Source organism: Cibotium barometz, chromosome 26 (genome assembly GCF_041138505.1).
Source record: "Cibotium barometz isolate CiBa-2024 chromosome 26, ASM4113850v1, whole genome shotgun sequence".
Taxonomy (NCBI): domain Eukaryota; kingdom Viridiplantae; phylum Streptophyta; class Polypodiopsida; order Cyatheales; family Cibotiaceae; genus Cibotium; species Cibotium barometz.
Genome location: NC_141071.1, coordinates 7,286,032 through 7,309,322, shown reverse-complemented (window position 1 = coordinate 7,309,322; position 23,291 = coordinate 7,286,032). Strand labels below are relative to the sequence as shown.

Genomic DNA, 23,291 nt, shown 5'->3' with positions numbered 1-23,291 from the left:
AGCTAGACCATTATATGCTCTTCTTATAAAGTTTAATTGGATTGATGAGTGTGAGGAATCCTTTGAAAAGTTGAAGCAAGCATTAGTGACTGCACCCATCTTACGGGCACCAGATTGGAACCAAATCTTTCATGTCCATATTGATGCTTCAAACTTTGCAATTGGATGTATTTTGGCTCAATCGGGAGAACATAATAAGGATTTCCCAATCTTATATGTTAGTCGACAGTTGAACAATGCTGAGAAGAATTATACCACAACAGAAAGAGAAGGTTTGTCCATGATATATGCAGTGAAAAAGTTTCGCCATTACCTTTTGGCAAACAAATTCATATTTTTTGTGGACCATCAAGCATTGCTATATTTGGTGAATAAGCCTTGTGCAACTGGAAGGATTGTGAGGTGGTTTATCATCCTTCTTGAGTTTGATTTTGAAGTGGCAGTCCGAAAAGGAACAACTCATCTTAGGGCAGATCATTTGTCTCGAATCACCTCTGGAGAAGCTCCTGTGGGTGTGGATGATGATATGTTAGATTCAACAATTTTCCTTGTAGAGACAGCTCCTAAATGGTCTGAATCCATCTTAGAAATTTTGACAAGTGGGCAGATACAACTAGCGGGTCCTAATGTGGACCTATGGCGACCATTCACAGGGAGATTATATCGTCAGGGTAATGATGGAGTGTTACGGCTTATACCTAACCCTGACCAATATGAGGAGATCTTGGAATGGGCACATGCGGGTATCGGTGGAATCCATGCATCAGCTACTACTTGTGTGCGACGTATAACTCAGGATGGGCAATGGTGGCCTACCATGCATGCGGATGCTGAAAAATTTGTTCGTAACTGTGCTTCATGTCAAATTCAACAGCCAATCATAATGTCACATTATTCCAAATTTCAACTACACCAAGTTGGAGTAAGTTTATTGTGGACTATCTTCAGCATGGTCATACTGATCAAAAAATTCCTAGATATCGAAAGCATGCTATTGAAGTTGAAGCGGCAAACTATATGCTGATACAGGGCCAACTCTACAAGAGGGGCAAGGATGGCAACTTACACATGTGTGTATGTGAAGCTGACTACTTGAAAATCTTGACTCATGCACATGCAGGTGTTGGGGGTGGCCACTTTTCGGGCAATACCACAGCTAAGTTGATTAGGTGGTCTAGGCTTTGGTGGCCAACCTTACAAATGGATGCCAAAGAATATGTAAAACATTGTGACGATTGTCAAAGGACCAAACCTCCCATCACAAAGGACAATATGCCATTGCGGCCTATGTTAAGCACACGTGCTTTTGCAAAATGGGGTATTGATTTTGTCGGTCCCATTAAACCTCCAGCTCGTCACACGCATGCCGAATATATTATAGTCAACTGACTATTTGACCAAATGGGTAGAGGCAAAGGCTACAGTCAAAAATGATGCCAGAACCACAGCCAAGTTCTTGTATGAGTACGTGTTTACACGCTATGGCTTACCTATTGAAATCGTTAGTGATCAAGGTGTGCACTTTGTGAATGAGGTCATAGAGGTTTTGCTTCAAGAATTTATGGTAATTCACAAGCGTTCTGCACCCTATCATCCCCAGACCAATGGACAAGCTAAGAGTACTAACAAGATTCTGTGCACAGCACTCACAAAAATTGTTGAGGGACATAGGACTGATTGGGAGCAAAAGTTGCACTCAGTTCTTTGGGCATATAGGACAGCCTATAAAACATCTGTGGGCACAACCCCATCTGAGCTTGCTTTTGGGCTAGATGCAATTCTTCCCATTGAATTTCTTGTACCTACTTTACGAGTTGCCAAACAATTGGACTGGACTGGTCATGAGCTTTCACAACGCATTGATGAATTGGAAAATCTTGATGAGACCCGCTTATTGGCGGTAATGGGGATGTATGCCGAGAAGAGGAGACAAAAGCAATGGTATGATAGAAATGTAACAACTGGCCGATTCAAAAAAGGGGACCTCGTGCTCTTGTACACACTTAAGAAGCATAAGAGAAAGCTCAAGAAACGTGGCCTAGGACCGTTTGTGATTAATGAGCTTACTCCAAGTGGTGCAGTGCGTTTAGAGACCCTAGAAGGTGAGCAAATGCCTAACTTCATTAATGAAAGTCGTCTCAAGAAATACAATGAACCATTAACTGAAGCCATGCTTCAACAAATGCATGCTGCACACACATGGAAAGAAGCACATGACCTACTTAAACGTCAGGCTCAAGAAGAGGCTAAAGCTAGAGTTGCAAAAGCCAAGGAGCGTCACAAAGCTTCTATGTTGACCTTACAGTTGACTACTGATGAACCATATGTCGATCCTTTCAATATTCAAGTGTGTCTTCATCTTCATGAGACTACCTACTTTGTCTCTGCCCTTAATTGACTCTGGTGCAGATTATAATGTTCTCTCGTTTGACACATGGATAGCCTTGGGACAACCAACACTTGTGCACCTTCCTATTGACTTACGAAGCTTCTCAGGTGAAGATAACCCTATAGAGGGAAAATGTGTCATTATGATGTCCATTCAGGATCACCAGATGTCAGTTCCCTTTTATGTGGCAAGTAAGTCCAAGGCAGTGGTAGAGGCTGTTCTTGGTCGATCATGGTTAAGTGCTACCAATTGTTTATTAGATTGGAAGAATAGACAATACAAATTGCAAATTGATTCTGATTGCATCTTGGGATCTGCTACTCCACGAGGTTTATCATGTCAAAAGGGTGGTGTTTCTACCTTACACAACCCACTTTCAAAATCTGCTCTTGAAGCTCCAACACAAATGATGTGGATAATCGATGAGTCCTCAAGTGAGGGCCATGGCTGGCATGTCCCAACTACTTTAGTCACTGCTCAAAGAAGGCCAGGCAAGAAGGAATTATACAATACAAATTGCAAATTGATTCTGATTGCATCTTGGGATCTGCTACTCCACGAGGTTTATCATGTCAAAAGGGTGGTGTTTCTACCTTACACAACCCACTTTCAAAATCTGCTCTTGAAGCTCCAACACAAATGATGTGGATAATCGATGAGTCCTCAAGTGAGGGCCATGGCTGGCATGTCCCAACTACTTTAGTCACTGCTCAAAGAAGGCCAGGCAAGAAGGAATTATCAATTTGGCTACCCAAAGATGCGTACAAACTGGTACCATCTAGCCTAGTTTGCTAAGCCTCTTAAAAAGCACATCTTTTCCAAGCCTAAACCTCAGATTATTACTCGTTGGGTCCCAAAGCATGTTCTTAAAGCACAAGGCTATTATGAGGGTGCAACAGCAATTTGGCTTCCCAAATGCCATGGTTTACTAGAGGCAAAAAAGTGTATCAGTAAGATTCCAAAAGCCACCCTTGGTTTTCCATATCAGTGGGTGCAAAGGAAATCAACACAACCTCTTCAAGATAGGATAGGTGGTTGTGATAGCACCTACAAATCTCCTTGTGTTGAACTTCCCAAAACATGTATTGAATCACTAGTTGTCCCAATTTCTCCTTGTTACACAATTCCACCATCAACTTGTGTACCTAAGACAAATCCAACTTTACATGAGGCTCCTTTGAGCATAGATTCTAGCACTTCAATGCCTAAATCCTCTTATCTTGCTCAAATTCCTCGACAATTGCTAACCTTCCCACCTCTTAAGAAGGACATACCCAAAACCAAAGATAAGGCATTAACACTACAATTGAAGCTCTTTGGTAGATCAGTGTTTGAATAGTCTCACATTTACTAATGTGGTTCCTTATGCCTTTAGAGGATTGTGTTCTTTTTGAGATGATCTTATCTAAAATATTTTTGATTGGGATTGTAATGATGGATATGAGTGTTTCTAAATTTCATTGTTCTACGACCAGATACCTCCTGATGGATACTTGGCGAGATACATGTCCACCATGCCTTGACCCTGATAGTACTCGATCTGAACATCATCGCGGGGGTTATAGTGCTCCTCCTTTTCAAACTCATTCTAGGTACTTTTATGCTCCCTTAGGTGAAAATTGCTATGGGCATCACTTTGTCACTTTATTCTATCAATAGCATCACCCATTTCCACAATGTCAAGAGTGTACACGACTCGTATTAGGAGAAGCTTCACACATTTGTTAGATATGCCGCTCTTACTTTAGACGATATGGCATGGGCTTAATGAAACAAATTGTGGGAATAACACCCCAACGCCATAACCTTCTTAATGTGAGAATACCAGAGAGAGGACCAAATCAACGTAGATTACCTGAGAAGGTTCAAGCACAACAATGGAGGGATACATGCCTAAATGACTTGCAACCACCTATCTTGCAAGCCCTCCTTCCCCAAGCTTCAACATGTCAATTTTGGATCATTATGAGTACCTACATTGAGCAGTTCCAAAATCAAAATTGTCTGCTTAACCTTCCCATAGAACCAATGCTATATTTTAGCGAGGAAGCACTCCTTCCTCTACCACCTTCTCCAGAGACCGGTTTTTGTACAGGGTTGTCCTTGCATCCTGAAGTGATTGATACCATCTTTTCAGCAGAAGTGGACACGGATCCACCACCACCAGTGCAAGGGTAAGCTTATCAACTCCACAATAAGATCAACAAGCCAGGGCACTTTTCTCCCACTGGGTTTTTTTCCTCGGCTATATTCGGTGATTGGCACCAATAGCAAATTTTATTTTTTTCTTTTCTTTTCTTGTTTGTTAATAAACATTTTGCAGAGATCTCAGCTAAACAAGAGCATACAAACACGCCTCAATATCCACCTACAGTGCACACAAATTAGGAAGGGGGGAGACATGCAATGCCTACAAAGAGCAAAGAGAAGCAATCTGCACAACATCAGCAATGCATCAATGCAAATGCACAACATCAACGAGCACTACAACAGGTGTATTCAAATCATAATCTTTTGTTCTTTATGTGCTTTTAACTTTTGGATATATTGATTGCATGTTCACACACAGTTAGCTGGTTTAAGTTTTAAATTAGTTGTTAAAATGTGGTGAGTGATTTCTAGATTCTTAGAGGACTTAGTAGAAGGTATTTCTATTTGAAGACAGTGTAGGATATATACCAACGAAGTATGCCAAGTTCTTATGCTCTCGAAGTATACTAGTTATCCTTAGTGGTAGCTACCTCTTAAGTATGGGCTAGGTGCTAGGATTAATAAAAAATTTACAAAATCATGCCCTAAAAAATATATACAAGTGAATCGAGACATGACGTGTCTACAGCCATGTGGGATGCTTGGTAGGACCTTGGGTTGTTTAGCACCTTGGGGCTGATGCCTTGGTTTCCATGGGGTGAACACTAACGTCTAAAAGATTAAGAAAAATCTTCAAGGACTCTATTGCCTTGATAGATGTTGGTAGGACTCTGGGGTACATTATGGGCCCTCGAGACCGATGCCCTCATCTTCATGGGATACTCCTTATGTCAAAAAGAAAGAAAAGGGTCTGTCGCCCTTGAGATACTTAGTGGCCTTTAGATTCTCTTGGCAGAGGTCTCTTGGCCATTGCTTGGGTCTCATTGGGATGGAACCTTCCTCTTTATCATCCTCTACACACACATCAAAAAAAAAAAGAGAAAATAAAAGAAGAAGAAGAGGTCCAATCACCATTGCTCATATTTAGGAGTAGGTTTGCCACTTAGGAATAACTTAAATACTTGTAGGACATTGAGACTGCGGTCATAACCTGTGGTGTGCAAGCACGCTTGCCTTTGCATAGCACTATCTACCACTTAGTCTCACTTTGACTAGTTTTTACTCACCTCTTTTAGCACTCTTTAAAACTCTAATCAGCCTTTCACTTGTATGCTCACGTGTGAGATTGTCATTGCTGGTTTTTTTTTCAATAAAAGGCTTTACTTGTATCCATTGTTTTTTTGCAGCTCTTGCTTCTACCGCGCTCGAGGACGTGCGCAAAATAGGAAGGGGGGAGTGTTGCATGACGAGTGAAGATCAATGCAAGGATGCAATAAAAAGAAGCAAGCAGGAAAACAAGTGACATTCTTATTTAGGGCTCTTGTAAAGAGTTCCAAGTTGTAGATGAGTGTGGGAGTGGGCTTAAGAATAATCCCACATGGGAAGTTTTGGGAGTTTTAGAGTTTTTGTATAAAAAGTGGCTCATTTGAGAGCTTATGGACACATTCGGCTAAACTCATGTTTGAGCTCTCTTGAGACTAGCTCTCCCTCTTTTTTCCATAGAGGTGCAAGCTCTTCTCTCTCCCCATCTACATTATGGTATGAGCAATGTTCTTTTTTAATTCAATGCAATGCAATGAGATGATGTTTGTTTGTCTCTCTTCTCATGTCTATTCTCTAGTATGCATGTTTCTTTGTTGATAGCTTCAAGGTTTGTGTGCATGCTAGGGAAGTAAGAGCTTCAGAATGAAGGATGCTTTGAGCTTGTGTATGAATTAGCTTAGCTTTCTTCTTGTGTTGGATGCATGAATGAGTGGGATGATGAGTGAGTGAGCAATGGCAAGATTGAGCTTGTGTGTGTGTTAAGTCTATGTCAATAGTAGTAGTATTCTTAGCATTCTCTCCATTTGTGGATAAGCTTTTGTGCACCGGTACGGGTTGAATCCCTAGCTCCGAAAGGGATGCAAATCCCATTGGATTGAGCTACATGTGGATCATACTACTCTTGCTACAAGTGAGAGAGTTTTCCGTCTCTCCAAGCATTCCAAAAATTTTCAATGTAAGTTTGGACATCCTCACCTTTCAACTGTTTAAGAGTGTTCCAATGCTGCCGAGCTTTGGATTTGTACTGAGGAGGTAGAAAGTGTCTCTTAATCTCATGCTGAAAATCCTCCCAAGAGGTTTATGTCATCCATTCTTAGTAGCATTCCACCATCAAACGACATTCTGAATCAAATGATTTGCAATGCACTTGACCTTGTCTTTCTTGGAAGATTTCTCTTCCGAAAAATAGTCATTAAACTGGCTAAGCCAAGCTAAAATAGTTTGTGTGTCCTTTCTATCAAAATTTTAAAAAGAGAAAGCCTTGTGACTAATGCAAGATTCTTTCCGAGCCATTTGAGCATCTAAAGTTGCCTTGACAGCTCGACGAATAGAATCCTTGTCACTGTTGCTTTCAATATCATGCTTGTGTCATTTTTGATGTTTCAATTGGTCTTCTAGTTCAATTCTATTAGTGTGTTTATTAACTAATTGTGCTTGCAAAGTAGTGAGTTGCTCTTGAATAGACCGGGATGCAGGAAAGCTAGCCATAATTGATGAGGAATAAAGAACAATAGCAAAAAGCTCAAAAAATATTTATAGTAGTTTCCACTCTTGATAATAATTTTGAAGTTCGTGTAACCAGGAAAAATAGAAGAGTGATGCGGCCGTCCAACACAATCTCCAAAATACCCGAAAGTAGTGGTGAAGCGTCGGAAGGTCATTCAGTGGTGGAAAAATATCGAGTACCGGAAGAGAATTTGAGCTTCGAAAGAGTGAACGGTGACCAATTTTAAAAATTTTGATTTGCTATAATTCTGCTTTTAGAACAAACGTGGAAGGCTGAAAATTTCTTCAGTTTGAAGCCGGGCCAAATTCGGATGAATTTGGGTAATTTTTGAAGGGTTTTATCACTTAAAAGAGCTCCACACATGAATCTCCTCTTATTTTTGAAGCTTTTTATGAGTAAAAGAAGGGAATTATGGAGACCATGGATTTCTGTAGGTTTACAACAATCGTTGCAAATTCAACTTGCTTGACCTTGACGAAAGCTTACAAGCAAGGTATATGTTTTGTGTAAGAGACCATTTGGAACGCATCCAATGGATCAGATCTTCATTCCGATGTAATTTCTAGATTTGCAAAGCTTATGAGCACCCAACCTGCATGCTTTTTTGTTTTTCACCTTTGTATGCTTTTTTGAGCTTGTAGAGACTAGTTGTAAGAACGTAGACTAGGCTTATAACTAAGCCTTTGTTTAGGCTTTAGTTAGAGCCTTTGTGAAGCCTTTGGTCAGGCATTTAAGCCTTGTTTTGTCACCTCTTTTGAAGACCTAGAAAACAAGTACTCTAATTAGTTGTAGAAAACCATAAAAGCTCCAACCTTTAAAGAAGTAATTTTTGCAGCTTTATGTGTCCTTTTTTTTTTCGAGCTTTCTTTTGGTCACGACGTGAAGAATTCAAAGTTCCTTTGAAGCCTTGATTTTTTTTTAAAAATCCTTCTTTTTGTACTAAATATTTTTCACCTTCCCTCTTTCCAAACCTCTGATACCACTGACATAAAATTGGATCTTAGGGAGACACATCACTTTCTATTCAAACAGACTAAAATATAAACTTCAATTATTAGCATGAGCAAGATAGCATAAAAGCATAAATAAAATAAACACATGAGAGTATTGGGTGCAATCTATCCCCCCTCAAAGAAGTGTCAGCATCCTCCCACTTCTTGAGTATTTATGCTTTATAAATAAAAATAGCCCAGAAGCCAATAGATGCACGCTTATAAGCTTGCCCTTAATAAAAATAGGGATTGCTTCTAACATAAGCTTAGATAAATCATTCCTATCTAGATCACTAAAGACAAAATACATAAATAACCTCAAGGACTAATTCACATGTAACAAAAATCAATAAGTCCATACCCAAGTATAACAAAAGTGGGCGGCTCAATAGACCCAAGTACATCAAAATTGCACGACGATACAAAATCTCGTAGTAGATACTATGACCAAAATACCAAAATGAGAACCGTCCCGGTAATAGCTCATGCCATATCACCGCCATCACACCCAACCATTCCGGCTTACGAGCATAAAGCTCTTCAATCTCACCAACCTACACAGGTCGTCCATTCAAACACATTACAAATTTACATCACTTTACCATTTCATAACGACATATGCTCCTTATGCCAATGCAAGCATTGGCCTTACTAACCCACCAGTTACTCCTCAGTAGGCACAAGCTCTAGTATCTACCTGTCAAAACTCGTTACCGCGACGAGGTATGTATAGCTATTCCAATTGCCATATCTGCCTCAGTTACTACCACCCTAATCAATTTCTCCAAGAACTACATCAATACAATAGTACTCAATGACTTTGCCTACAAAGAGTGAAAACTAGGAACATAAGAGCTATAAGTCTTATGAGTCTTATGAATAACAAGACCCATATGAGTAGCAAGAGTATGATCTGTATGGGTATCCTGAATAGACTTTACCCATAGACGGCACATCTCACTATTTACCATTTCATAACGACATATGCTCCTTACGCCAATGCAAGTATTGGCCTTACTAACCCACCAGTTACTTCTCAGTAGGCACAAGCTCTAGTATCTACCTATTAAAACTCCTTACCGACGAGGTATGTATATCTATTCCAATTGCCATATCTGCCTCAGTTACTACCACCCCAATCAGTTCCTCCAAGAACTACATCAATACAGTAATACTCAATGACTTTGCCTACAAAGAGTGAAAACTAGGAACTTGAGAGCTATAAGTCTTATGAGTCTTATGAATAACAAGACCCATATGAGTAGCAAGAGTATGATCTGTATGGGTACCCTGAATAGGCTTTACCCATAGATGACACCTCTCTGTTCAAAGCCATGGTGCAACAAAGAGTGAGAGACCTCCAAAATTTAGTAACATATGCTAAAAGTACACAACACATAAACATTAAATCCAACACTTAATCCAACCATCCCTAATTTCATTTGCCTTATACATGAAATATTCAGAATCACCCAAGTGCCATGCTACGAACATAGTGACAATTAGGTGTTCCTAATTAATACATAGGATGGACGGACAAACCATAACAAATAGAGCCCTCATTGAGGATTATTCAAAGCCCAAAACAAAACCAAACTCCTTTTGATACATGATACATGATTTAGCTCTACTAGCTGATACATGATTTTTCTTTGACAAAAGTTAAAATAACTAAAAGTAGAGAATGTAAGGGTAGAAAATATGTTGTAGGTAATAGCTTACTAATGACAGACTAGCTTTCACAAAATATGAAAAACCTAAAATTTCAATTAGATTGACTTAGAGAGAGACAAACAAACAACAACAAAATCAATTGATAAAATCTTTACATTGAGTTTCGTCTCTTACTTGTGCCAATGATAAAGTTAAATCAAATTTTTAGATTCAAATTCTCAATCAATCAAAAGCACTTAAAGACAATCAAGATATAGATTGCTAAAGAACTAACCCCATGCAACTCAAGCATAATTACTCAAAGTTTGTGCAGCTCAAAAGGAAGAAAACAGATAGTCTATCAGAAGGGCAAAGCTCTCATTGACGATTTCCGCAACAAACACAAACTAAAACCCTACCCAACTTAAGTTCTATAGTTCTATATAATGTGTTTGGTCGTCTCATAGACCTTCACAGACGTTAATTTAACTCTCTCTCTCTCTCTCTCTCTCTCACACCCACCCACCCACCCACCCACGCACCCACACATCCCCTTACTATATCTACCTCTCTCAAAAGACAAAACACAATGAGATTTCTTCTTTGTTTTTTTGGTGCAAAGCCATAATTGCACTCACAATACGAGGTTTCGTGGCAATTATAAAGGCCATTCCTAACCCACTCCTCTCAATCATCAATTGCAAGCTTCATGGATATGTATCCCCATCCCTAGGGACACATGTTTGGCTTAAGAAAGGCCACATTTATGTGTAACAATAATGTTGCCACTGTTTTGATCCCAACCATCTCTCAAATACCAAGTTGCTATTTGATTCATTAGAATATGGGTTGTAAAGGCCATGTGTCTTAACACCTACCTTATGCATCCTCCCTTAGACCACTCCTCCATCAGCCCCTTTCTTTCAACACTCACAGTAGATGGTACGGCATTCAAATCAAGAGATCTCCTTGCAATCTGTGTATTGGGTGTAAAATGAGTTTTCCATTGGAACTATGACAAGGTTATTGCTTCGGTTTTACATTCAATTGTTCGGTAAACTTAATTGCACTTAAATGATATATCCAGCCTTATATTAATGTTTTTTCAACAAAAATCTTGTTGAATTTCTCTAGCCCTACAGTAAAATGTCTTGAGAGACAATAAATGAAACTTTAACACATTTGAGCAACTACATGTTTTGGACTCCCCGATTTTGTATGACCATTCCATCACAAAAGCAACAAATATACAGGAGAAATAAACATGATTCTACAAAGCATTTAATTAAAACAAATTTGTTTATCGCATCTAGATATGTGTATGTTGTCGATCCAAACAAAGAGCATGTGCCCTTCTATTCTCTTTATGATTATCTGTTGAAATTAAAGCATTCCAAATACATCAAGCTTGTAAGTGGACCTGAAACCCCACATCCATTGGATAGCGAACTTATTGGAAATGTTTCAAAGATGATAAAATAATGAAAGAAAGTTGCACTGTCATGGAGGTGTCAATACAGCCGTAAAAACAAATCAAGAGCATACATTTTTTGACCTGAAGAGTTGTCATTACTTCAGTGAAAATCTGGCTGCAAGTTCACAGATGTGATGGAAACCTCCCCATGAATTCATAGCCATTTGCTGATTAACTACACTAAACAACTTGGGGGACCAATTCTGTACAAGTGTTGAGCAGTGTATGCAAATCTTGGCCATGGACCACCACTATGGCATAATGTGAAGTTAGTCTGAGAACCAAAGATTCCACATAACAATCTGTGTGCTTATTCTTCAGCATCATTAAAACCATCATGGCTCTCTTGCAAGTTTTTCAATTTTTTCCTTGCAAGTCAACTCCTCACCATTGCTCATATTTCCAGTATGCACATTAAGCACCAGACATTTTGCTTCCATATAGCAGTTTCCAAACTTGAGGGAAAATTTGGGTGCCTTGCTCATACTCTTGCTGCCATTTATCCATGCCAACTGCACATTCAAGATCCTTTGCAATTATATCTTGTTGGGTGGTTCAAGGAAGCATGCAATCACTTGCCAGCACTCATACTGAAAATCGCCCAAAGAAGGCAATCACAAAACTTATCAACTAGTATATGAAACAATAGTGCAGTCAGTCACATTTCAACAGGTTTACACAGGTGCTCCTTTATAAATCGTTTATTTGAGCAGTCAGCCATGTATGGCACTCCTTTTTGGCCTCGTGGATCCTACATCTCCTAGCCAAGTTTTAATGCACACTGATGCCTCGTTTCAGCTGATTAGTTATCTACAAGATTACTTCATGCAGGAGATGTATTGGAGAAATAGGCTCACCATTTCCTCCTCAATACAGTTGGCTGCTCAAGGTGCCACAAAGGGTTGGTACACAGGCTATATGCTGAAAGATAGAGACTCTGCAAACAGGCTAATGCCTTTCCAGTACATGGAACCTCAAGTAGCTAATCATCCACACCATATCTCCTAGCCAAGTTTCAATGCACACTGATGCCTCATTTCAGCTGATTACTTATCTACAAGGTTAATTCATGCGAGAGATGTATTGGAGAAACAGGCTCACCATTTCCTCCTCAATGCAGTTGGCTGCTCAAGGTGCCACGAACGGTTGGTACACGGAGGCTATATGTTGATTTGAATGATACCTCGTAGAGACTGCACACGGGCTAGTGCCTTTCCAGTACATGGAAGCTCAATCAAGTAATCAGCCATGAGCCAAAAATGATTTGTTGAAGGTGCCCTAAAGCGATCTAGATAGATACAGCAGAAATTTAACCCCACCACACTCCCATCGAAAATAAGCCTAAAAAGAGACCTTTAATGGGTTTATGCAATCTTGGAATTCATTTAGCACGTGTCGTATCTATCTAGGGGAAGTGTATCTCAGAACGCATGCATAGATGGGTGAAAAGATGGTGCTGACAAAAGAACGTGGAGGAACTCTGAGTCCATAACGTATGTAACAAACAAGGGAGAATATGCTACACTACAAAGTGCAAGGTTTTATGAGACTTGGTGTACAGTACTTACAACTCGTGTATAGCACAAAAACATATGGTACATCAACTTCTCAATGTAATAATAAAGAATATTCAGTGTACATAACACCAGAAATTGGGTCTAAATTCAAAGAGAGGGGCTTGTTTCTTAAATTGGAGCTTAATTTGATGCTTAATGAAAATACAGCTTTCAGGTTTTACTAGAAATTGGGGCTTGAATGTTAGGGTGAATATCATACTGTACAGAAAATATGGTTTCTAGGTTAGGGCATAAAATAGGCCTAATAAGTTACAACACAATTTGTGTATAGCACAAAAACATACGGTACATCAACTTCTCAATGTAATAATAGAGAATATTTAGTGTACATAATACCAGAAATTGGGTCTAAAATTGGTGCTGCTGGGGCTTGAATATTAGGATGAATATCATGCTGTACAGAAAATATGGTTTCTAGGTTAGGGTATAAAATAGGCCATTTAAGTTACAACATGTCCAATATGCTAGGACATGAACTTATACATGGCAGGGCTTTGTGGAACAGATTTAGGGTTTGCACTTGAGGCAGTTAAAGACAAGACTTCAAGAGAATCCGCATCAGGAGTCAGAATATGTAGCACAGTTCACACAAAGAGGATCGAATGAGAACCATCTACAATGCCTACATTACAAAGTGAAGCTATGAGTTGTATGACTCAGTGGTGGCAATATACGTTGAAAAGGATCAGCCAGTGCCCACAGCCATTCAGCACCATGACCACAAGACCGGCTCCAGTAAAAACAGGCCCCAAGTAAAGACAAGCAGCCCCCTAGCTCTGATTTTTCACCTAAGGAAGAGATGGCTAGCTCCATTACTAGAAAAGAAATGCTTTAAGTGCCATGAGGTGGAAATTACAACGCTAGAATGCCCCACATTGCAATCGATACAGGTACCTAGGCAGTAGCCTGCAGGACCCTTAGTATGGGGTGACTAGAGCTCTTGCCCCTCTTGTGCTATGGTGGTGGCTACGGTGTTGTAACATTGGTATCAAAAGAATTTTGATTCATGGCCGTAGTTGCCATAAAATTGGTGCCATCATCATACGAAGCTATGACCAAACAAATGTGTACATTTAGAAAATGATTGTGCGAGAATGCACATGAGCCATTTGCTTGCTTGTACAATCCAATTGCTGAGTATATATGGATGCACATACTTGTAGATACATGTTTACAGATCAGTTTGTGGGTACCCAGAGTGCTACTAAACACGTGCAAACGCTCGGATTGGAATTATGGCCATAGATGCCATAAACCTTGGTGCCCGTAGTGGTCTTGTGCATTGTTGTATATCTTATCACTAGACCTCAAATAAGCATCTTGAGAGTATGAAAACTACAATGATTGGTTGTTAAACAATTGAAGTGTTGTTTGCATGGTCCATAGAGATCAATTGTTCTTAGTGATAATTGAATTTGGAGTTTACCGAATGAGAGAAACCCGGGTGTTGATGACTTGAACTTGGTTCAACATGACTTCTAGAAAGTACGCAGCTACTTAACCTACCTATGGAGCATGTCATTGCTCCTTTTGTTTGAAATGAGAGTATCCCCTAGCTTGTCTCGCTAATCTTTAATATCTTAAGAGCTTGGCTTGAGTACCATTTTAGGTAGCGGCCCATTGAGATCTTACCGGATTACTTTGACAAATACTCTACATTGAATATTGGAGACTCTGGAGCTTGTTATAGTTCCTTAAATTATAGCCATGTTGAACTTTAGAACAAACTGTGGATGGTTCATCTAGTGCATGCGTAGTCATCCATATGCTTGAGATTTTGTTTCTCAAGGAGAGGAAAAGAGTCTACTTGTGTGTGTCGGTGAGCTTCATCCTCATTTGATGGTATGGGACATCAAATGTTTATGAAGGTCATTGTGGTCTTGGTGGTATGGGACACCAAGGCTCATACACAGAGGTTGACCCTTTGATTGGTTGTATGCTTGTTTCGTAGTGATCAAGTGTTTGGACAAGATTGAGTTTGAGACTCACTTATAGCCTTTTGTTAAATCCAATGACAGAGTTGGGAGAAGCTCTGCGTAGCATAGCCATGATTAAATACTAGCACTGAGACAGAGTTGTTTCTAGTTTGAGAATGCTATAGAACCATTGGTTAGCAAGAAAACTAGTATAGTTGGATGGTTGTGATATGTGGGGGACGCCCTACAACATTCAAGGAGTGTAATCTCACCAAGGTGGTAAGGTACGTAGTGTACGGTACGCTATCAGTACGTACGGGACGTACTTCTGTACGGAACAAATTTTAAGGTACGTAAACAGTACGTACCATTTGTAAACAGTCCTAGAAACCTGAATATTTTGTAGACATAGCAACCAAAATACTTAAAATAAAGAGACTGAACCTCATTACTTAAAAGTTTAAATCAATTATCAGTTACCAAGCCCATTACACAATACCTCATGTTAACAGTCATAGTGATATAAGCAAGAACCATGAAAGTCATAGATGATAAAAGAGAGTACAAATATCATGTCTACAGCTGCCAGCACATGTCCTGGTCCACAAGTGCAAAACGCAAAACAATGAAACACTACAGTTGTCTAGACTCTAGAGTCTAGACGCAAGAGTCTCAAATCTCATCATCAGATGAAGATGATGAGTCTTCTGAAGAGAGCATGCCTCCATCATTGATACCATTGCCCTCTTCATCGAACTCTGGCTCAGCAGCAACAAGCTCCAGTGGATCCTCGTCATGTGCCTCGGGAATCTGAGTGTGAATGAGTTCGACAGCCTCATTTGCACGCCTCTGCTGGGTGCGACGAACTGGAAGCTTTCCCCTGCGAATGCTCTCTCGTCTCGCAGAGCCTGGATCTGGAGCTGCCGGGCGTAGAGGAATGCTGAGAGATCGTGCACGTGAGCGGGTCACACAACGATCCACGCTCTCAAGCTCTCTATGTAAAGCTCTCAAAATCTCCTCTTGCTCATCTCTAATCTGCCGATCCACAAGCTCCGGGCTGGGTTCATCTACCATTTTGAGTAGTGTTGGATCAACCTGTTTAAACATGCCACAAATTGCATATTGGACAATGGACACTCATTGAACTAGAAAAAAATTTCTACTTCTAAGTTCTTCTTGAGTCCAAATTTCAATTTATACCTGCTTCGATGACCCCAAAGCATGGTAGCTTCGCACGAGCCTCATGTTAGCTCTGCAATACACCAACTTCTCTAATTGAGAAGTACTAAGGCGATTCCGAATCTTAGTGTGTATAAGGGAGTATGAGCTCCAGTTCCGCTCACATGCTCCAGCTGAGCAATCCTGTGCAAAAATGAGTGCAATGCGAGCAAATTTGTAAATCTTTCAATGCTAAAACATCAATCTTCATTTCCGAAGAGTATACTTTAGAGATTAATTACAAGTTACCTGAGATAGAACACGAAGAGCAACTCGTGAAAGGTTTGGAAGACCAACCCTTCCATAAGAGTGCCACCATGTCAAAGGGAATTTCATGGCTTCCTTCCTCAATGACACAGGTCTCGCAAATGAAGCACCAATACCACTCATGTAAGTGGTGAACTCTCTATCAATCTGAAGTTGCTCCTCCTCTGAGAACATCCTTCCCACATACTCTGACTGCTTCATGCTCAAAGCAGTATTATTCCATAGCTCTGGCGACCTGTAGAGAGAATGGAGCATGGCAGCCATCGCATGGATGGGACGGCTCATGAATGTCCACCGTTTGTCTACAATGTCCAAGATCTCACCTCGGCTGAAAATGAGAGATTGAACATACATGTCTTAGGTTATAGTGCTAAGCGAATCGAGAATCGAGAAGTCATAAAAATCAAAGAAAGAGGAAGAAATTAGAACTATTGCTTACCGTTGAGCAGTCATCATGGAGCACTGAGCAACATGGTCTTTCATTTGCATAAACAAATGAAAGACCAGCCCCAAAGTTGAGCCCTCCATGTCTGTAAGTCGGAGAAGGACATACACGGGCTTAAGTGCAACTGAAAGGCTATGAACTTGCTGCCAAAAATCATCATCCAGGATCCGCCTCTGCAAGTATTTTGTACGCTCATCCTCTGAATGATGCATCTGTCGCCACCTTGGATCCACAACTGTTGATGATAGTGAATCTCTTATCTTGTAGAGCCTATCCAAGACCAAGAACATGTAGGCAAACCTGGTCTTGGATGGTCTCACCATATCCAAAGGGCTATGGCTCCGAAAGATGGCAAGAGCCTGATGCTTCTTGTGGAAGAAGGTGGTGATCTTTACAGCATCTGCAACAATGGGCTGCACCCAAACAAGCTTCCCAATGTCTTCCATAAGTAAATCAAGACAATGGGCAGCACATGGAGTCCACACTATATGTGGAAACTCTGCCTCGACCATTTGACCCATTGCCTTGCAGTTAGAGGCGTTGTCGGTCACCACCTGCACAACATTGTCGTCCCCAACCTCAAGGATAGCCTGTCGAATGTGGCCATAAATGAACTCCCCTGTGATCCTGTCGCCTGCTCTCCCTGCATCCACGGCACGCAAGAAATAGGTGCACAAGCAAGATGACACAAGGATATTGATTATGTGCCTCTTGCGAATGTCTGCCCACCCATCTGAAATAATAGTGCATCCAAACTCCTGCCAACCTGCTTTCACAGGTGTGAGCGCCTTGTCTATCAAGGCCTTCTGCTCATCCAACATGGATGTACGCATCTTCGTATACTGAAGACCTGTCCATGTCTCAGTAGGCCCTACCTGCGCAATTGCTTTCACCATTCTTTTCCATTGGTCTGTCCTTAACACATTGAAGGATATATTACACTCAATAAGGGTACGACAAATCTCCATTTCTGCCACCCTTTGCCGCTCCTTTACCCAAGCTTGTGATGAGATACAAGAACGCAGAGTGGATTGCTTTGATGCCTCCCCTGTACCTCTCGCATCTTGTGGCAGGAGGTCCTCATCATCAGCAATACGTGCCCTCTTCCTGCCTGTGGTGGATTGGGCTGAAGCCAAAAGACTTTCACCCTCATCTACTGTACCTGAACCTGTAACATCTCCAATAAAAGCATCATGGAGAGCATCTTGCGTACTTTCACCACCTCTAACACTGCTTGCACCACCCATTGCAGGACAATTCTCCGCAATCAATTGGTCCCTCACAGCTTGTGGTATTTTATCACATGGACCACATTGATTGGTGCACCCGATACCTGTCATGTGCTTGATGACGCGAGTTATGGTGCTAGTGTACTGCTCCCCGCAATACTTGCATGCCCATAGCCGAGTACCTGACCCTTGCTGAGAAGGGGTGTTAACAACCCTAAGGACATTGGTGTGGATTGCCCAGTTTGGGTTAGTCTTGCGCGGCATGATGAAGCCTGGGCGTGAGAGAGAGCGAAGAAGAGCGAAGAAGTTACTCTGCAGAGTTTTGCAGGTACACACGATTGTGCAAGTATTCACAAATGCCCAAAATTTGGTCGCTTATCCACAAGCGCATGGTCGCCACACGCGTTTCACCACGCCACGCCATTTATTATTTTTTTAAAAGTTTCCGTACGGATCCGTACAGTACGGTACTGTACCGTACCGTACGGTTGTACCGTACTGTACGGATCCGTACGTACGTACGGAATCAACCTTGAATCTCACCTATATCCAACACTAGTGTTCATTTTTGAGCACATGTTTGGCTGCTACCGTATAAATTATGGAAGTATGGAATGACTTTCATAAATTAAAAAAAGTAAATTCTTAGATTGTGTAAGCCCAACGAGGCGTGTAGTGACAGACTCGACCACGTGTCCAAGAGATAAAAATATAAAGAGAGAGAGAGGGGAGAGAGAAAAGGGAATGGGGATCTTGCACAGTACACCACATTGAGCGGGGAACAGGCCCCGCCCCCTTTTAGGAATTAATTCAGGAACAATCCACGGGCACGATGGCCAGGATCAATACAATAAATGAATACAAAACAAACAAATATGCCGATGTAGGATATCCAAGTCGATGTCGATGTCGACGCACAAGATCTTTGATGTTGAGCACACCACGGGGATGACCCACAAGTATCTCTCACCAGGCTAGTACCAGATCCAATATCCAAATCCAATGGATCCCAATCCAAGTCCAAGTCCAAGTCCAAGTCCAAATCCTAGTCCAAAATCCAAGCTCCATGTTTAAGCTCTGTGTTCCATGTTCATGTCCAAGCTTCATGCCCAAGCTCTATGTCCAAGTTCTTCATGTCTATGCTCAACACAATTCCTATAGCCTTGTCGATGATGAAAACCTTAGAGAAGCTCTTTCTGGTAAGAAAACTGATATAAAACTTGTTTTAATAGTTTTCGGGTAATAAAAACCTCCAAAAAGCAGTTTTTAGGTTTTTTTTGAGCAATTTTAGGGTTTTTGGAATTTTTATGGTTTTTGAAATTTTCTGTCCATACAGTCCGTATAACTATACGAAAAGATGGTGACGTGGCACTGTAGTTGCTAGAGGCGCTCTAAAATCAGCGGGTAGTGATGAATAACTCCATGATTTGATTCATAGATGATGATGAAGAAGATAATCTCCACGCTTGAACGAAGATAGCAACGCGATGAAGAGGTTCTTCTTCAACTTGATGCTCAAGAGAGACTCATGCTTCTTTTATACTTAGGAAAGCCTTGCTTTTTGCCAAAAAGTGATACTTTTGCTTTGCTTTTGTCTTTTTATTAAATATTATTAATAATAGCCAAAGTTCTTGATTTGTGCTTTTACAACTTGAGAGCCTTGCTTTTTGGTCCTAGAGCTGCTTTTTGAGAAAGCGACTTTTGGCTTTTTGGTCCGGCTTAGTCTCCTCTTTCCAATGGTGCCCTTGGCTCATGGTTAACCTTGTTTGACTTTTTGCTTTTTCTTGCTTTTTGACTAAGAATGGTGCTTTTTCTTAATCAATCCTTATGGACCATGTCCCCATGTCTTCTTCCACCTGTCTGATGTTCGGGGATGGATTTCATTATGTGAAATAGAGCTAGGAGGACCAAATAGTTACACTTTGCTTGGGCTGTTTAATTTCGCAAAGTTCATGTTCTTGTAGAATCTACGACTTGCAAGGCACTGGGAAATGAGTGGATCATTACAAGTATGTGATGGAGTTACTACCTGGTTAAAGTGAGAAGTACTTTACTCCAGACGAGCATAGTTATTTATTGTCATTGAATCCAACATAGTTTTATAAACCATGACTTTGTTTGTTAGAAAGAATTCTAAGCCGGAGAGCTTAGCGGAGTATTCTAACATGTCTGGCGAGTTTAGGATTGAACATGGTGGTTCAGAAGTAAACTCAAGGTTTGAAGCTAATCCAGAGAGATTAGAGACAAACCACACTATATTTGGTGATAATCTAGAACAATTACACTTTGCAGATCTTGATGCTAGCATGGAGTGCTCAACAATAACTTGATCATTTGTTATACTTAGGCATGACATTGCTATATGTGTGCACACTTTCCAACATCATTGCCTTCTTCGTTAGAAAGGTGGTGTTTGTTATTCTAGATAAAGCCCTAGACTTGTCAATTTGGTGTGGCCAAATTGCCAAGAGTATTCAGTGTGTATTTTTGGTAGGCGTGGAAGTGTTTTCACGCTATGCTCAAGCATGGCAATTGGCCATGAGATGGATGTATTGATCGTAGTAAAACAACCTTAGGCTTAACTAAACTTCACTTAATTATACTTAAGAGATAGACAATGGTGTCAATGCAATGCAATGCAGCTCTTTTAAATGGATGAGTTACAATGAAGATCTATAAATAGATCTATGCTTGTACTGGATGTTTATCTATCTCGAGAAGAGAGCGATGCTGAATGCTAATGATGATGAACGTTCCCTTCTCCAATGCTGAGATCCACCCTTGGAATGCTAACTTTTCTCTATGTAGGAGGTAGGAGATGATTGACTGAATGCCTACTGTATGCTGAATATGCTGGATGCTGAACTGTTGACTCCCCTTGCTCCCTAGGAAGGAAACGTTGAGAGGATGCCTGATGATCTGAATTGAATGATGCGATTTGCTTATATACGTGTTTATGTTGCTGGTAGGGTACTGTACAGCAGTCGGTCAGGTGTCTGGGACTTCACGATTGTATTAAATATCCATAATATTACTGTCAGCTGCTGATAAATGTTGTCGGCTGCAATTAATGCTCACGACCTGAAGTGATAAATGCTCTAGATGCCTTCAATGCTTTGTGTGCTGCTGTTGGGACTGTAAGAGTCCCATACACATGCTCATGTTGTGATATATGCTGTAAATGCCCTGGATAATACTTGATGATCATGAATACTACTTGATTAATGCTTATGGATGCTAAGAATGCCATGTCACTTGTACACCTACTGGGTGTGCACGTGACATTCCCCTTTGCTAAACTGTTGGTGGGTGGTACACCTAGTAACCTTTTGTGACGCTTCATAATTTCGTATAAATATTTTTTTGGAAATTCATGTTGTAGAGAATGTGTAGAATGCTTTGTTAGGACATCTAACATGTTTTGACAAAATTTTGTGTTACAGGAATTGTTTTGGTTTTGGTCATTTTCAGGTAGTTACCATTTTTGTGGGTGAGTTTTGATTAGGTTAAAGGTAGAATTAGGAGAAGTTTTGTATGAGAGAGTTTTTCCATTTTGTACATAGAACAACTTTGCTTGAGTGAAAATTTTGTGATTCGCATTATTTCACATCCGTTTGGTGACTCCAAAGTGGTCTTTGAGTGGTTTTGTGCTAAAAATGTGCCTAGGTTTTCGTATCGAGACATTGTAGGTCCTAAACGGAGGTCAAGGACAAAGATTTAGCCTCGGATGAACAAATATAAAGTTGAAGAGGAGGATGGAATGTTCGAGATAAGCTATTGAGCATCCTCATCGGGTCACCGAGGCGCGAGTGGCGCACCATGAGAAAGGGCTGTTTTCCAATGTTAAAAAAAAAAAAAAAACGTAATCTCATGGGAATGATAACCGCATGTGAAGAAGGCTTCTTGAACACGCTTTTCCCAAAAAAAAAGGCTACATCGCCAAAAATGTGGCACGCAATTCGAGAAAGCTCAAGAAAGGGCTACTTTTGGCTTTCCGCGCAAAGAAGACGAATACTCAGAAAACCGAAAAAAACAAGAAGATTGAGAGTGCGAGTGTGAGTGCGAGTTGTTTATGAGAGTGAGAGTGCGAGTGAGATAGCTCGAGGGTGGTCGGGTGGTTCGAACTCTTTCTTCCAAGAGTGCTTTATATGAAATTGTTGTAAGAACTTTCTTGATTAAATACAGACTTGCTCTCTTTCGGTCTCGAGAATTCGTGCAAATTCTATTATCTTTGAATTGTATTGTGATTTTTGAGCTGACGCCTCACATCTTTCGATTCCTTTGCTAATCCTCCTCCATTGAAACCACAGTCTCCTTCTAACTTCTTCTCCCGGAATTGAGGTCGACTGCAGGAGTTGAATCCTTTAAGCCAAAGACTTCTTCACTGTGGGAACTACATAGCAAATGCTACTAAATTTGCTTGGAAATACCAGAGTCACCATTGACCTGTCTGTGGAATCCTTTCACACACCATCTCCGTCCTTTCTAAACCTCTGAACCTTCTTTGGCGATGTTAGAGCAAACTTCCATCTTCTTATGTGGAAGAGAACCCCCTACTCTGCCAGTTGAAGCCCAAAACTCCATTTACTCCTTTGATGATGGATGTCATTCTTCCCTAGAGAACTCATGGGTAAAACCTGTATGCAAGATGCTTAGATTGACTGCTAGGATGACTACTATGCTGATGCAAGCCTTGTGCAACCCTATATGCTATGCAAGAATGCAAAGGGATGGGTTACTGATGCATGCCTAAGAGGAAAACCCTAAGGATGGCCTGCAAGATCTTGAGAACTAGATTTAACTGAGCGGAAGCGACTAGTATGTTGACTTACTGAATGACCTTTGGAATGAACATGAACTAAGGCTGCTTACCCTGTAAAGCTCTGATAGCAATGTGACATGCGAGGGATTGATCGTAGTAAAACAACCTTAGGCTTAACCAAACTTCACTTAATTATACTTAAGAGATAGACAATGGTGTCAATGCAATGCAATGCAGCTATATTAAATGGATGAGTTACAATGAAGATCTATAAATAGATCTATGCTTGTACTAGATGAGTATCTATCTCGGGAAGAGAGAGAGATGCTGAATGCTGACGATGATGAATGTTTCCTTCTCCAATGCTGAGATCCACCCTTGGAATGCTAGCTTTCCTCTATGTAGGAGGTAGGATATGACTGAACTGAATGCCTACTATATGCTGAATATGCTGGATGCTGAACTGTTGACTCCCCTTGCTCCCTAGAAAGATGCTGAGAGGATGCCT

General features: G+C 40.7%; 2 protein-coding genes across 7 annotated transcripts in view; both read right to left on the bottom strand.

Moving 5' to 3' along the window:
- Positions 1-11,163: 11,163 nt before the first annotated feature.
- The window catches only part of LOC147623614 (uncharacterized), a 104,608-nt gene continuing 92,480 nt past the window's right edge, over positions 11,164-23,291 (bottom strand). For 3 of the 6 annotated variants that reach the window (XM_086820194.1, XM_086820193.1, XM_086820189.1), the window contains one exon: positions 11,164-11,881. The gene's annotated coding sequence lies outside the window, so the exon portion shown is untranslated. Of the gene's footprint in view, positions 11,960-12,470; positions 15,958-16,062; positions 16,225-16,329; positions 16,612-23,291 lie in introns of those variants that run through there. The other 3 variants (XR_015269180.1, XR_015269181.1, XM_086820190.1) reach the window with 3 other exon arrangements.
- On the bottom strand, positions 16,638-21,850 carry LOC147623616 (uncharacterized). Its single transcript, XM_086820188.1, has one exon. It carries the CDS (start codon positions 18,283-18,285, stop codon positions 16,783-16,785), a length of 1,503 nt encoding a protein of 500 aa, XP_086676314.1. The 5' UTR covers positions 18,286-21,850; the 3' UTR covers positions 16,638-16,782.

Bases quoted from the DNA above. Each gene is read 5' to 3' on its own strand.
- LOC147623616 (XM_086820188.1), bottom strand. From the start codon at position 18,285: ATGCCGCGCAAGACTAACCCAAACTGGGCAATCCACACCAATGTCCTT.